Here is a 13309-nt window from a genome sequence, read left to right as displayed (position 1 = left end):
GGGCTCCGTGTGGCTAAGCGCATGGGAAGAGCAACTACACGGATGTGAGCGGAACCAGCAAAGCCGGCAACTCCTGCAGCTTAATTCTTAGAGTCCACTTTATCTTCTAGAGCAGTGGTTCTCAACCTGTGGGTCGCGACCACTTGGAGGGTTGAACAACCCTTTCACAGGGGTCGCCTAAGACCATCGGAAAACACATAGATAATTACATATTGTTTTTGTGATTAATCACTATGCTTTAATTATGTTCAATTTGTAACAATGAAAATACATCCTGCATATCAGATATTACGATTCATAACAGTAGCAAAATTACAGTTATGAAGTAGCAACGAAAATAATTTTATGGTTGGGGGTCAGTCACCACAACATGAGGAACTGTATTAAAGGGTCGCGGCATTAGGAAGGTTGAGAACCACTGTTCTAGAGGATTCCCTCTAGACACCATTTTGGAGAACTAGAGGTTGAGGTAGTGCCTGTAAGAGGTCTTTCTCCTTCTCCCAGTGACTCCGGGGGGTGGTGGAGGATGGAGCACAGGGAAGACCAGTTCCTTTCCCCAGGCCCATGCTGCGCCTGCCTGGCCAGCAGAGGGGGCTGCCCTCTGTCCCTGGCTAAGAACTGAGCTCTCCCTGCACACCCACCAACTTTGAGAGGAGTTGGTTGATTAATGAAATGATAAAGTGCAGCAACCAGAGGAACAAGTAGATTACAATTGAATTAAAAAAAAAGAGAACGCAGGCCTGTGAAAAGACATAACTGATTACAATCCAATCAAGTAAAAGTCCCTTGCAAAAGTCAATGCAATCTTTCTGCTTAGATGAAAGAATTACATTAGCACTCGATAAATTCCTGTGAACATTACGGCAGCCTGCAGTTTAATGACTTAATATATTATATCAGGTTGGAAAGTCCTGATTATTGTTGTTGAGTAAAAGTTGGAGTCCAGACAGTCCTCATTCACAAGGTTGTACCTGCAAAGCTTACGCCTGCTGTTTTGTTTTAACCCATAACATGGTGGTGGTAGTGGTGGGGGTGCGGTGCAGGGAGGCTATGCTTCGCTCCCAGCCCAGTGCCAGCTCTTAGAAGCCCTGAGCTTATTTTATGGAATTGAATTGCTTTCTCAGTAGCCCTTGTCCCCACAACTGTCCTCTGAGGCTACTCCCTACCCCAGGTGGAAGCTGTGCTGCAAGTGAGGGTGGGGCCTGGCCCCAAGGGGACACGCCCTGCAGGGGGTTGAATTCCTGTGAGGACAGCCAGCACTGCCAGGGGCCTGGCACAGCCAGAGGCAAGCCACTAGGTGCTGGGCGTTGGCATGGCGGCTGCTTCATTAGTCTGCACTTTTTCATGCTCCTGGTCATGTCAACCTCTACCAGGCTTTTTTTTTAGAGAAATGGAAGGGAGGGGGAGAGGCACAGAGAGAGAAACATCCATGTGAGAGAGACACAACCATTGGTTGCCTCCTGTGTGCACCCTGACCAGGGCCTGAGATGGATGGAGCCTGCAACCCAGGTACGTGCCCTTGAATGGAATCGGACCCGAGAATCTTCAGTCCGTGGGCCAAGGCTCCAACCACTGAGCCAAACCAGCTAGGGCTCCACCAGCTTTCTTAGCTCCTGCTGCTGGAGTTCTCCCGTGTGACTGCTAGACACCAAGTGGGGTCAGGAATGAGGACAGGCTGTGTCTGGGGCTGTAGAGAATGGCGGTCTGGCTTGGCAAGTGATGGGCTATAAGTGGGAAAGAACAAAAGGCCATAAAACTGAGGCCTAAGCAAGGGTGGGCACAGCAAACACAGGAGCCCAAGCCCCTACTCCGTCCTGTGTCGTGAATGACTTTGAAGTCCCTTCACCGCTGTGGTCTCCATTTTCTCATCTGTGAAATGGGGCGAGTGGATTACCTGTTCTTCCAGCTCTCACCTGTGCGTTACATTTTTAAAAAGCTTTAATCACACAGATGATAAATACTATATGAACGCTTTCTTTTTATAACCATACCGGGCATTGCTGTTAAAGCACCCTCAACTCTAGTCCCCGCCCCAGAAACAACCAGTTACGTGTACATTTCAGACCTTGTTCTCTGTACTTAGGGACATACTAGTATATGTGCCTAAGAGTTGAACAAGAAATGTTTAAGCTGGTATTTTCCTGTTTGTAATAATATGGCCAAAGACAGCGATGCCCTAGCAAGAAAGTTTAGGAAGTGGCTTTAACTCGTACTTCTGCTAAAAGGAACAACCACTTGCCCACTCACATGGGATGCAGTCCTTTAGTTTTGTGCAACCCACGCCCCAGCCTTGGTCCCTGTGGGAAGTGAAACCCCACGAGGCACACCCCCAGCTTTCCCAGGACCCAAACGGCCTAGAAAAGGAGGGGCACTTGCAGGCAGGACAAGGGGAGGGTCCTGCCATCGCTGAACCTGAGCCCCCAGAAGTGTGAGGGGCGCTGGTGCCCTCCGAGGGCCCCCTGGGCCTGGGTTGCATGTGGAGGAGAAAACCCTGCTCTGGCACTTACGCTGGGGCAGGCGTCCTCCCCCTGCTGCCCGACCAGGATGTACAGCATGTCGTCCTTCTCCAGGTTGAAGATGCCCAGCACAGACACACCGTGGGACCGCATCATGGTGTTCCTCCCGCCTTTCCCGCCGGCAGCTCCGTAGCCCGAGATGCTGTAATGGACAAAGCGCATGGGCTTCTGCCATGGGGTGAAGCCTGATTCCCTCCTGCCCACCCGGCACCCCCAGTGGGCCAAGCACACCCCCACGTTGGTTCTGATGGTTCTCCCCTGCAGCAGCCATGAGGTGAGCAAGGAAGGTCCCCCTCCCCCCAGTCGGGAGAGGGCAGTAGAGAGGGACAATGAGGTGCCTCATTGGCAGAGCTTGGAAGGTGAAGGACTAGTAAAGGTTGCAAGAAAGAATGAGAGGGGAAAGGAGGGGGCGGGAGGAGAGAGAGGACAGGGAGGGTTTGTGTTAACACGGGGTGCTGGGGGAGGGCGTTCTGAGTACCTGGGATTTCCCCATCATGGATTTACCTCCCTGTCCAAAATCAAAGGACTCACGTGACCTTAGACAAGGAACTTACCATCCCTGTTCCACATCTGTAAAATGGGATAATAGAGCACCCCGCTTCTAGCCCCTGTGTGTTGTCAGGATTAAGGGAATTAGTACATGCAGTCTTAGACTTGTGGCTGGCACCTAATAAGCACTCAAAAGTATTTATTATTATTATTATTATTATTTTTTTTAAATATTTTATTGGTTTTTTACAGAGAGGAATGGAGAGAGATAGAGAGTTAGAAACATCGATGAGAGAGAAACATCAATCAGCTGCCTCCTGCACATCTCCCACCGGGGATGTGCCCGCAACCCAGGTACATGCCCTTGACCGGAATCGAACCTGGGACCTTTCAGTCCGCAGGCTGACGCTCTATCCACTGAGCCAAACCGGTTTCGGCATATTATTATTGTTATTAATGGTGGAATTAGCAGGGGCTGACTCGGTAGGAAGTTTAAAGTCTCCCCATGGGTCTAACACGAGAAGGCCCCCGTGGAATGAGTGGGGAGAGCGCTGTATGCAGCCCAGACTGTTTATTCCCGCCCCACCAGGAGCGCCTTCTGGAGAGATCTGTGTGCAGACAACAAGCAACCCATCAGGATGAAAACAAGCAGCGTGGGATGTGGGATTACTTCCGCTGCCTCCTAGGTTGTTGCGATAGTCAAGCAAGGCTGGGAAAAGTAACCCAGCTGGTGGACCCCGAGGGGCCTGTCTTGAAGGCAGCCAGCTCACCAGCTACAAATGCCTCCCCAGAGGCCCGCTGTGGGGGGAGGGACTGGCTGGGGGGATGGGGGGGGGGCTTTCAGATGCTGTGAATTTGCACACAAAGCCTCCAGGCAGTTTTGCTAGCTGCACACACTGGCTTCTTCTGCTATAACTCCAGGAAATACCCAGGTTCCAAGGTGTGAGGCACCTCCTGGGAGCCCAGGTGGGGCTCAGGCCTGTTGTGCAGAGACAGGCCTAGAGGGCTGACTGCTGGCCGATGTCCAGGCAAGGAACTGAGCTCTCTGTGGGCTGCAAAGGAGGGTCTGGCGCCCACCGGCTGTCTGTGGCCGGGCACTGAGGGGAGTCACTGCCATGGGAGTCACTGGTGTGGCATGAGGCTGTGCACCAGAGGAGACCAGGGGGGGGCCCAGGCCATCAAGGGGCTCACACAGAAAGCGAGGAGATGCCTATGGTTGTGAAGAGAGAAACCTCACCAGCAGGGAGGCGAGATGGAGGACCAAAGAGCTGTGGATCCCATGACCAGAGGAGGCCCTCTCCTAGCTGTGTCCTCTCAGAACCCCAACCTCTTCCCGGGTCAGAGCTTGGAAGGTGAAGGACTAGTAAAGGTTGCAAGAAAGAATGAGAGGGCAAAGGAGGGAGCGGGAGGAGAGAGAGGACAGGGAGGGTTTGTGTTAACACGGGGTGCTGCGGGGAGGGCGTTCTGAGTACCTGGGATTTCCTCATCATGGATTTACCTCCCTGTCCAAAATCAAACCCTTATCTTATTTTCTGAACTCACAGGGTAGTGGGGGTTCAACATCAAAGGGAGATCATGGGGTGAAAACTCAGAGAAAGTGGGAAATCTCTTCACAGAATCAGGGCCCAGGAGGGAGACCTTGGCTGGTTGCAGGGCGTGTGGGGTGGAGGTTTGGAGTTGGCTTCATGGAGATGATGGGCAGGTGGACTCTCGGACAAGCAGAAGGAGGTGGAGGGTGAGTCCGGTCTGTGTCAATGGAAGGGAAGAGGCAGGAGAGCCTGGCTGCGGTAGGGAGGGGGCTGCAGGGCTGCAGAGGGTGGAGAGGCCAGTGCCTGAGCCTCCCACAATGCCCCAGGCATGGCTGCATGTGGCATCCCCCCAATAGCCATAAATAGGCCACAGAGCTGGCAGACCCTGGTTCATACCCCACATTTCCCCTCACAGAGGCCATTTCCTTCCCAACATGCTGCTGGGAGGCCCATCTGGATGCACAAGGGGGTGGGCTGAGGAGCGACTGGCCCACCCTACTTCACGCAGACCCCAACCAAACCCTCTCTCCTGGCCCATTACAAATGGAGACCGTGATAAGGACAATTAAAAAGCTGAGGCACAAGGAAGGCTTATTAGTGAAAGGAAAGCGAGGAGAATTGTTTAGTTCAGAGAAGGGAAACCTGGGGCAGAGGGGGTGCTGCTGGTGGTGGGGTTTCAGGGGCGATCTGTGTAGAGTCCTGAGTTAGCCGTGGGGACCGCCATCTCTGTCCTGGGGCTTTGCCAGGTTGCACAAGAAAGTCCTTTCAGCGGAACGTGTGGTTTGCTTGGAAAGCTGTTGCCTGAGACAGAGTCCCATCCTGCCCATTCCTGCTTATGGTTGAGAGGTAAGCTGTGCCCTTCTCGTTATTTTTGGCATCATTTGCATCGATCTGCATGCATTATGAATCCTTCTGAATTCTTTCCCCTGTTTAAATTTAACCAAATTATTATATTTTATATGTTGTTTACTCCTGACATGGTTTCCCCCTCCCTAAGCCATCTTTCTGATTTCTCCCACCTCCAAACCGATCTGCATGTCAGCCTCATCCAGGTCTTGACCTCGTGCTGGGTAATGGGGTGGGATGGAAAGAACCCTCTACTGTGTGACTTGCGGCAACTTGCTTAACCTCTCTGAACCTTACTTTCACCCCAAGGAGAAAAATGAGGACAAGGACCCCTGCCCTCCTGGGGATAAGAAGTGCATTTGGAAGACAACAGACTGATGGCAAGTGCAGGGTGGGGCTTGGGGCTGGGTCCGCTCTGTAGATTCCAAAGCAGACAGAGGGCTTGATGAGCGAGTTTGCTTTCTTGTGTGATGGCCTCGGCCCCACAGTTTTAACCTGGACTGTGCACTTGCTGAAAGCCCTGGGGAGCAGACAGCCGCCTGTCTGGACTAACTGCAGGGGCCCTGGGAGGCAGTGCCTCCATCACCAGCCCTCTAAGGGCTGAAATCCCACCACGGAGCTCACTCCTCTGCAAGCTCCCAGCTGCCACTACAAGGCGATCGCCTCTGGAGCAGGATGTGCCACAGTGAAGAAAGCGGGGCTCGAAGGCAGCCAGACCTGGAAGCAAACGCAAGCTGTGACTCAGGGCCAGGACTAGGGTGCAGCAAGAGAGGCACCACCCTGGTGCCAACCCTGTCTGTGCTCAGGGGACCTTGAGAGCCAATGCCTCCTCAGATTTTGTGTCCAAGGCACCTTGCTTACCCTCGCCCTGGCCCTGGCTGAGCCAGTGCAACCGTGTGGCCTTGGGTAAGTTATTTACCCTCGCTGATCTCCAGTTTCCTCATCTATATAAGGGCGATAATGAGGATTGTTGTGAGATTTAAATGAGATAATGCCTGTGAGGGACCTAATTCAGTGCCTGGAGGGCATAGCCAGGGAGGGACAAACAGCAGCTTCTGCTCTGATGTAGCCCATGGCTGAGCCTGTCCACACCTCTCCAGGGGGTGACTTCTGGGAGGCAGAGAGTGAAGGAGCCCCTGATTTCTAAAGAACAATGGGAGAGCAGGGTGTGGCCAAGGAGTCAGGGGTCAAGGCTGTTCACTGTAGAGAGCTGGGGCACAGGCCAGCCTTGGCCCCTCTGAAGACCCCGACCCTACGAATGGTGCCACATAAACTTGTGTGGGAGTGGTAGCCTCAGCTAGAATCTCGGAAGCTTCCGCCCCACCCCTGTGCTCAGTTTATTTTTGATGGTTGACAAACGACAAATTAATTTACCTGCCACTCAAATGCGGACTCTGACTCGCAGCCATTCCAATTTCCTGGAAATTATAAGATACTGTTCTCAACAAGCTGAGGCTGTGTTTTTCCCCTCAGCTAAGTCCATGGCCCCTGGTCAAAATGGATGTTTATTAGGTTTGTGTTTTGTGTTATTGACTGTGAGCTATTGTTACCTGCTGTAATTGAGTTGTGAATCTTTTTAAAATAAAGAATTAGCAGCAAATCAAAGCGGCTGCCTGCTGGATGCTGAAACAAGAGCACAGCTGGCTGTAGCGCGAAGGCTGCGTGGACTCCACACCCCGAGGGGAGCTGGGCGGGGCGGGGGGGGGGGAGGAGGGAGTGAACCCCACTTGAACGAGCAAAGAGCACCTCAGTCTCTCCTGCACCCCACTCTGGGCTCCACCTCTAATTCCCAGGCCCTTTCCCTCCTCTGAGTCTCCACTTTCTTCCTCCGGGAACAGGATGGAAGGCCTGCCCTGCCTGTCCTCGCCCACAGGAGGCCAGTGAGTATGCGCAGAGCGAGCGGGTTGGTGGGAAATGCCTGTCAGGTGTAGTCAGATGACCCGGACAGGTCATTTGAGCCACCAGGAGACACCCCTGGGGTCAGCGGTGAAGGGCCAATTGTCAAGGCACCCTCTCCTCGTTGTTCAGTTCTAGTCCTGATGGCACCCGTGAGCAAAGTGCATTTCTTCCCTACGGCCCACCAGGCCAGGGCAGTCCCACGCCCGGGAATATCCGAGCTGGAGGAGATCTCAGCGACTCTCTGCAACCCCGCCTCCTCCAGATGGGCTGAGCCTGAAAACACTTGCTCAGAGGGGGAACAGACTTTCAAGGTCACCTGGTGTACGGGGCAGTAATTAGACGCCAACTGCATTCTGCCTGCAGCCCATCGATCTCTGCACAGCCCCCCTCTCCTGACTTGCCCTGCTCTGTGCTCTCATGGCGATGGCTAGCTGCACAGTTAGGCTGACAATTAATCATGACGTGCCACTCTCTTCTATAATTGTCTCTAGAACTTTACTGGTATTGTGGACTGTTATTTAACTTTCCTGCCCTGTGGTCTTTCCAAAGACTGTGGCACTCCAGAGTCTCAGTCCTCTCTTTAAGTCCCACAGCACCTACTCAGTGCCTGGCACACAGTAGGAGCCCCAGGGCTGTCTGTGGATTGGGTGGAATGATGGTGTCACCTGGCTGCACATGCTGGTCCCTCGAGCCAGGTGAGGAAATGAGTGTCAGTGATGGAGACCGTCAGACACAGCTGTGGCCCAGGTCAGCTGGCAGGATGGCTGTCTCCAGCTGGGATCTGGGGCCTCTTGTACATTATGTCTGAGGAACAAGTGGACCGTGAGAGAACTGCCACCAGGAGCTGTGGACTGTGCCTGACAAATGTTTTCATAGGCGACATGTGTGCGTGTGTGTGTGTGTGTGTGTGTGTGTGTGTGTATGTGAACTGTGGGAGGACTGAGGGCTGGGAAGGATGCTGAGCCCTAGAGAGGTAGGAAGAAAGACAGGAAGGAAGGAAGGAAGGAAGGAAGGAAGGAAGGAAGGAAGGAAGGAAGGAAAGGGGGAAGGAAGGAAGGAAGGGAGGAAGGAAGGAAGGAAGGAAGGAAGCAGGAGGAAGGAAGAAGAGGATGAGGAGGGAAGAAAGTCTGGAAGAGTGAGAGATGGCTGGCCCACATCCACAGACGTGGACTGCGTCTGCGTGGAGACATCATGCACAGATCACACTGAATCTCAAGCAGTCCTTGGAGCCAGGCGGTGTTGGCACCATCTCCATTATACAGGGAGGCTGAGGCTCTCGCCCACCCCAGCACGTACCCCATAATCGATGCTTTTGCTGTGAGCCACTTTACTCCCCTTCCCCCACGGGCACACTCTAGGTGTGGTCACTCAGAACCTCGGCCCAGAACTTTCCCTTAAGCATGTGCTCTTCTCGCCATGACCGTTCTCCTTGCCTGTCGTCTTAATCAAGCTCCTAGAGACGAAGTATCGGTCACTCATTGTCTTGGCTTCCTCAGCCCCCCAAGCAAGGCTGTCATCTAGGCACTGCCTCCTCCCCAGTCCTCTCATTGTGCCAGTTTACCTCCTAAACGCTTCCTGGCCCTGCACCCTCGCTCCTCTGATTTCCCTTGCCCTTTCTAACTCTTCCTGGGTGACCCTCAGCCTTCCATCGGCTCTCTGTGTCTCTAGGCTTGTTTCTCTCTCTGCCACCAGAGGGAGCTAACAGGTAGCTGACGGCATTTGCCAGGTGGGGCTCGGGCCCCAGGGCCAGAGCTGGTAGGTGGCTTTGCCCCAGGTACTCCTTCCACCAGGAGGCCTCCCCTCTTCTTTGCAGACAGTGCCGATTGCCTTCAAGACTTAGCCTGTTTCCTGTGGAAGCCACTCCTGCACCCAGCCTTTCCCTAGCCTCCGGCTGCAGTGCTTGTGCGAACCTCCTCGGTGGTATTGCTGCACCCACCAGCCCCATGAGCTGGGCTCCTCCCAGCAGGGGTGCATCGTGTTCGCCTCTGTACCTTAGTGTCAGGCAAAGTGTCCTGACAGGTGCTTCAGTTGGGCCACTGAGATTTGCAAAGCAGGTGTGGACACCAGGACATAAGGACATGGAGGGAGCTGACTACATCGCCTCTGCTGTTTGGCTAGAGGAACTGGCAAATCCAGAGAAGGGGACACCAAGGGCAGGAAAGTGGAGGTTGGGGAGGGATGGGATTTAGGTGCTGTCCCTATCCCCCCATCAACACCCACCACCCCGCCGTCTCCTCCCCAGCCTCTTCTTCCTCTCCCTCTTTCTGGGCCTCTCCCTCTGTGGTGAGTGGTGGTGGGCAGAACAGTAGAAGGTGGCAGATGGGCCCAGGATAAATAAATGATCAGCTATGGGTGGGGTGCTTGCACCTGTATGCATCCCCGAGAAAGCTCCAGGTACTGATGGCCTCCTCTCTGCCTACAGCAGGTGCTTGATAAGTATTAGCTCCCCTTCCTCCATCTGTGTGGCCAGCAGGGAGAGAAGTCAGCTGCACCAATAACAGTGCCAGGCCTCAGGCAGCAGCCAGACAGCACTCGCTGGGCGCCGACACTTCCGGGAGTAGATGGATTCCACCAGGGATGCTGCCAACCTTTTTATTTCCATGAACCTTTTCCTCATGTCCTCCCATGTGTCCTGTGTTTATCTCGCCAGGTGAACTGCACTTACTAAATAGAAATTAGTTAATAGGAAAAGGCTGTCTTCCAGAAGAAGGGCCCTGGCTTCTCCGAGTGGACATTCTGACCCAGGGGCATTCCGGTGTGGTCTAAAAAGCAACCACTCAACTTCTGCTTCTTTGACTCCTAAGTGATGTGGCCAATAGACATTCACATCCAAGCCCAGAGCCTTATCCAGGGTCAAGGATGAAGTGAAGGTCAGAAATAGGGGACCCTTCACATCAGTGGGTTTCACATGTGCAAACTCACCGCAGATCAAAAATATTTGGAAAAACGTTACCTTGTTGGTGACATGCACTATGCCCATGATTGGTAGCGTCAGTACTGAACATGTATGGACATTTTTTTCATTATTATTCCCTAAACTATACAGTATAACAACTATTTGCGAGCATTTTCAATACTTGCAGTACTGTGCGTAATCTAGAGATGATTTAAATTATACAGGAGGATGTGGGTAGTTCATATGAAAATATTATGGCATCCTATATAATAAAAGCATAGTATGCAAACTGTCCCCTCGACCAGGAATTTGTCCAGGAGTTAGACCAGGGGGTGGGGCCAGCCAAAGGAAGGGAGGGAGGTCCTGGTTGGCGGTGGCTGGGGGAAGGGAGGGAGTACCCAGTTGGCAGCCACTAGGAACCCTACCAGTGCATGAATTTCGTGCACTGGGCTTTTAGTTTCATATAAGGGACTTGAGCATCCTTGGATTTGGGTATCCAAAGGGAGTCCTGAAACCAATTCCCCTTGGACACCGAAGGATGATTGCATCTGTGACAGCCTTTAATTGGTTAAAGAACAAAGATTCAACGACAGCAACTCCAACCCAGTGCTTTTCGATTTTGATTCTTTCATTTTGACATGATGCTATCTCAGGCCAATTCAACAGAATCCCGCAGATCAAAATTCACCAATCTGGACACTTCATGGTGTCCTGCCTCAATAGCATGTGAATGTTTCCAATGATTGTTCACCAGGCAAAGCTGGTCTCAATGTTGCAAAGAGAGAAATAGGAACGGCTCTCGATTAGGACTGGGCTTATGTCAACGTGGTGTGGCAATCCTTACAGTTCAGAAACCTGGCGAGACTTAGATACGGCTATAATTCACAACAGATGGGACAACGAATTAATTTTTATCTAATAGTGCAGTTTTTCTGGCAGGCAAAATCCTTTAAACATGGGGTCTAAAGGAAGTCAGGAGAAAGTTCCGGGAAGCAGGAAGTCAGAATCAACTGTCTGTGGGATCGGTCTGCTCTCGGCACTGCTGTCTCTGGCCATTGGCGTCAGGCCTGTGCAAAGCTTCTCTCACTCCAGGCTCCGCATGTGGAGACAAGGGCGTGTCAATAATAACACCACCTCATCACTAAACGGAGGGGAAATACCCAGTGGATCTTCAACAAACATCCATCCCCTCCCCCCCAGGAGTCCTTTCCTCCTGCTCTGGGACAGGGGTGACCATGGAAATCCAGCCGGGAGGAGGGGGTCTGGCCAGCTGGGGGTGGTGCGGTCAGTGGTGGTGCGTGTCTTTGGCCATTTACTGGGAATGTGCAGGACGAGCAGCTAATGTGATTGCAGCCAAACCTGGTTATTGCATTCCTGCCCCGATGCATTTAGAAAGCACTTAGGGCTCTCCCTGAAACACGTTTGCCCTGAGGTCCGGGAGTGGGGCTGCCTCTTTTCTTCCCAGGGGGCTGAGGCTATGCTGGGGCTCGGGGGCTGCAGGAGGGAAGGAGAGCTCAGTTCCCACTGCTCAGCCTCTGGGGACACCATTATGATATTTCCTGTTTAAACAGCCTGGCTGTGTGGTGGAAGGAGCCACAGTGAGGCTGCGCCCCCGAAGTTCAGGGGCTGGAGGCCATGTCTGGGCTGTGGGAGGCTCCTGACTCTCTGAGCCTCCGTTTCCTCATTTGTAAAATGACTGCAGCCCTGCCTTTGCCCACGTCACAGCTGTGTGGGCCCTAGGCCAGGTCTGACCTGCCTCAGTGGTTCTCAGGGCTGCGTCAGCATCATCTGGGAACTTACCAGAAATTCTATTCTTTTTAAAAAAATATATTTTTATTGATTTCAGAGAATAAAGGAGAGGGAGAGAGAGAGAGAAACATCAATGATGAGAGAGAATCATTGATCGGCTGCCTCCTGCACGCCCCCTACCTGGGATCAAGCCCGCAACCCGGGCATGGACCCTTGACTGGAATCAAACTGGAATCAGACTCTTCAGTCTACAGGCTGACACTCTATCCACTGAGCCAAACTGGCTAGGGCCAGAAATTCTATTCTTGACCCCACTCCAAGCCTACACAGTCAGACGCTCCAAGAGTGGGCGCAGCCACCTGCGCTTTAACCAGCCCTCCGTCATTCCGATGCCCACTTGACAATGGGCACCACTAGTCTAAGCTCTACCACTAGCTGTGCTTAATGATGGCACAGTGGCCCAGGAGAGTCATCAGCCTCCTTCCAGCCTGGCCTTGCTCTAAGGGCCATTTGCATCTTTATAACATCATTCATGGGCCAAACAAAATTATCAACTTAAAAATGAGCCTGCTATATTTGGTCAAACCTTTAATTAATGCCTAATGCCTTGGCAGGGCCAGACCCAATGATTTCTATGGCCTTATATGGCCTGTGGGCCAGACGTTCCCCACCCCAGCTCTAGGGAATGCTGTGGGCTTGGGGTTGGACACGGACAGAGTTGAACAGCTACTTCCCTTGAGAACAGTGAAGTCCCGTGAAAGGAGGCGCAAGGATAACAACGTGATCCTTCATGTGCATCGCACTTGTGTTTCCCAGATGTTTGTACATGCACTGCCTCATTGAAACAGCACCAAGTGCGATTCAAGAATAGAAATAATTATAATTACGAATAATAAGGATAAAGAATGTTCTGAAGCCAGCTCACACATGCATATCATCTCCACAAATAGTCTGTGGGCCCCTGGAGGATAGAGGACGCATCTTCCCTGCTGCCCCATTCCATCATCTCAAATCTCCCCTTCTGCAGTCCTTACGACAGGTCAGAGTCTGTGGCCTCTGAACTTTGGTGCGCCCTCCAGGCACCGGGGGACATGCACCCACAGACAGGACCCCAGTCCTCTGCCCCTCGGCTTCCCCCTCCCCCATACGCACCTGTAGGTGTCGGTGGCTGGCACTTTCCAGGTCTGGATGCCCTTGAGGGGGCCCTCGCTCCCCACCACCACGCTCAGGTTGGTGTTCCGGTAGGCATTGTTGCACTGGGCCTGCGTGGGGCCATGGGGCCCACTGGCCCCACACGTGGTAAATAGCCAGTGAACTGTGACACAAGAAGAAAGACAGTCACTCACGTGGCCTGACCATCCCTCCTTTGTGGGGCGTCTCTGGCT

General features: G+C 52.9%; 1 protein-coding gene across 1 annotated transcript in view; it reads right to left on the bottom strand.

Moving 5' to 3' along the window:
• LOC308525922 (ALK tyrosine kinase receptor-like) overlaps positions 1 to 13309 on the bottom strand; it is a gene marked incomplete at both ends in the record, with an annotated part of 170439 nt that overhangs the window by 7784 nt on the left and 149346 nt on the right. The window contains 2 exons of the mRNA XM_081100794.1: positions 2508 to 2658; positions 13077 to 13239. Coding sequence (XP_080956920.1) covers positions 2508 to 2658; positions 13077 to 13239 — 314 coding nt within the window. The remainder of the gene's footprint in view (positions 1 to 2507; positions 2659 to 13076; positions 13240 to 13309) is intronic.

The sequence above is a fragment of the Myotis nattereri genome, assembly GCF_964212035.1.
Source record: "Myotis nattereri genome assembly, chromosome: 10".
NCBI lineage: Eukaryota > Metazoa > Chordata > Mammalia > Chiroptera > Vespertilionidae > Myotis > Myotis nattereri.
Note: the sequence above shows the minus strand (reverse complement) of the source record. Positions and strands in the feature narration are given on the sequence as shown.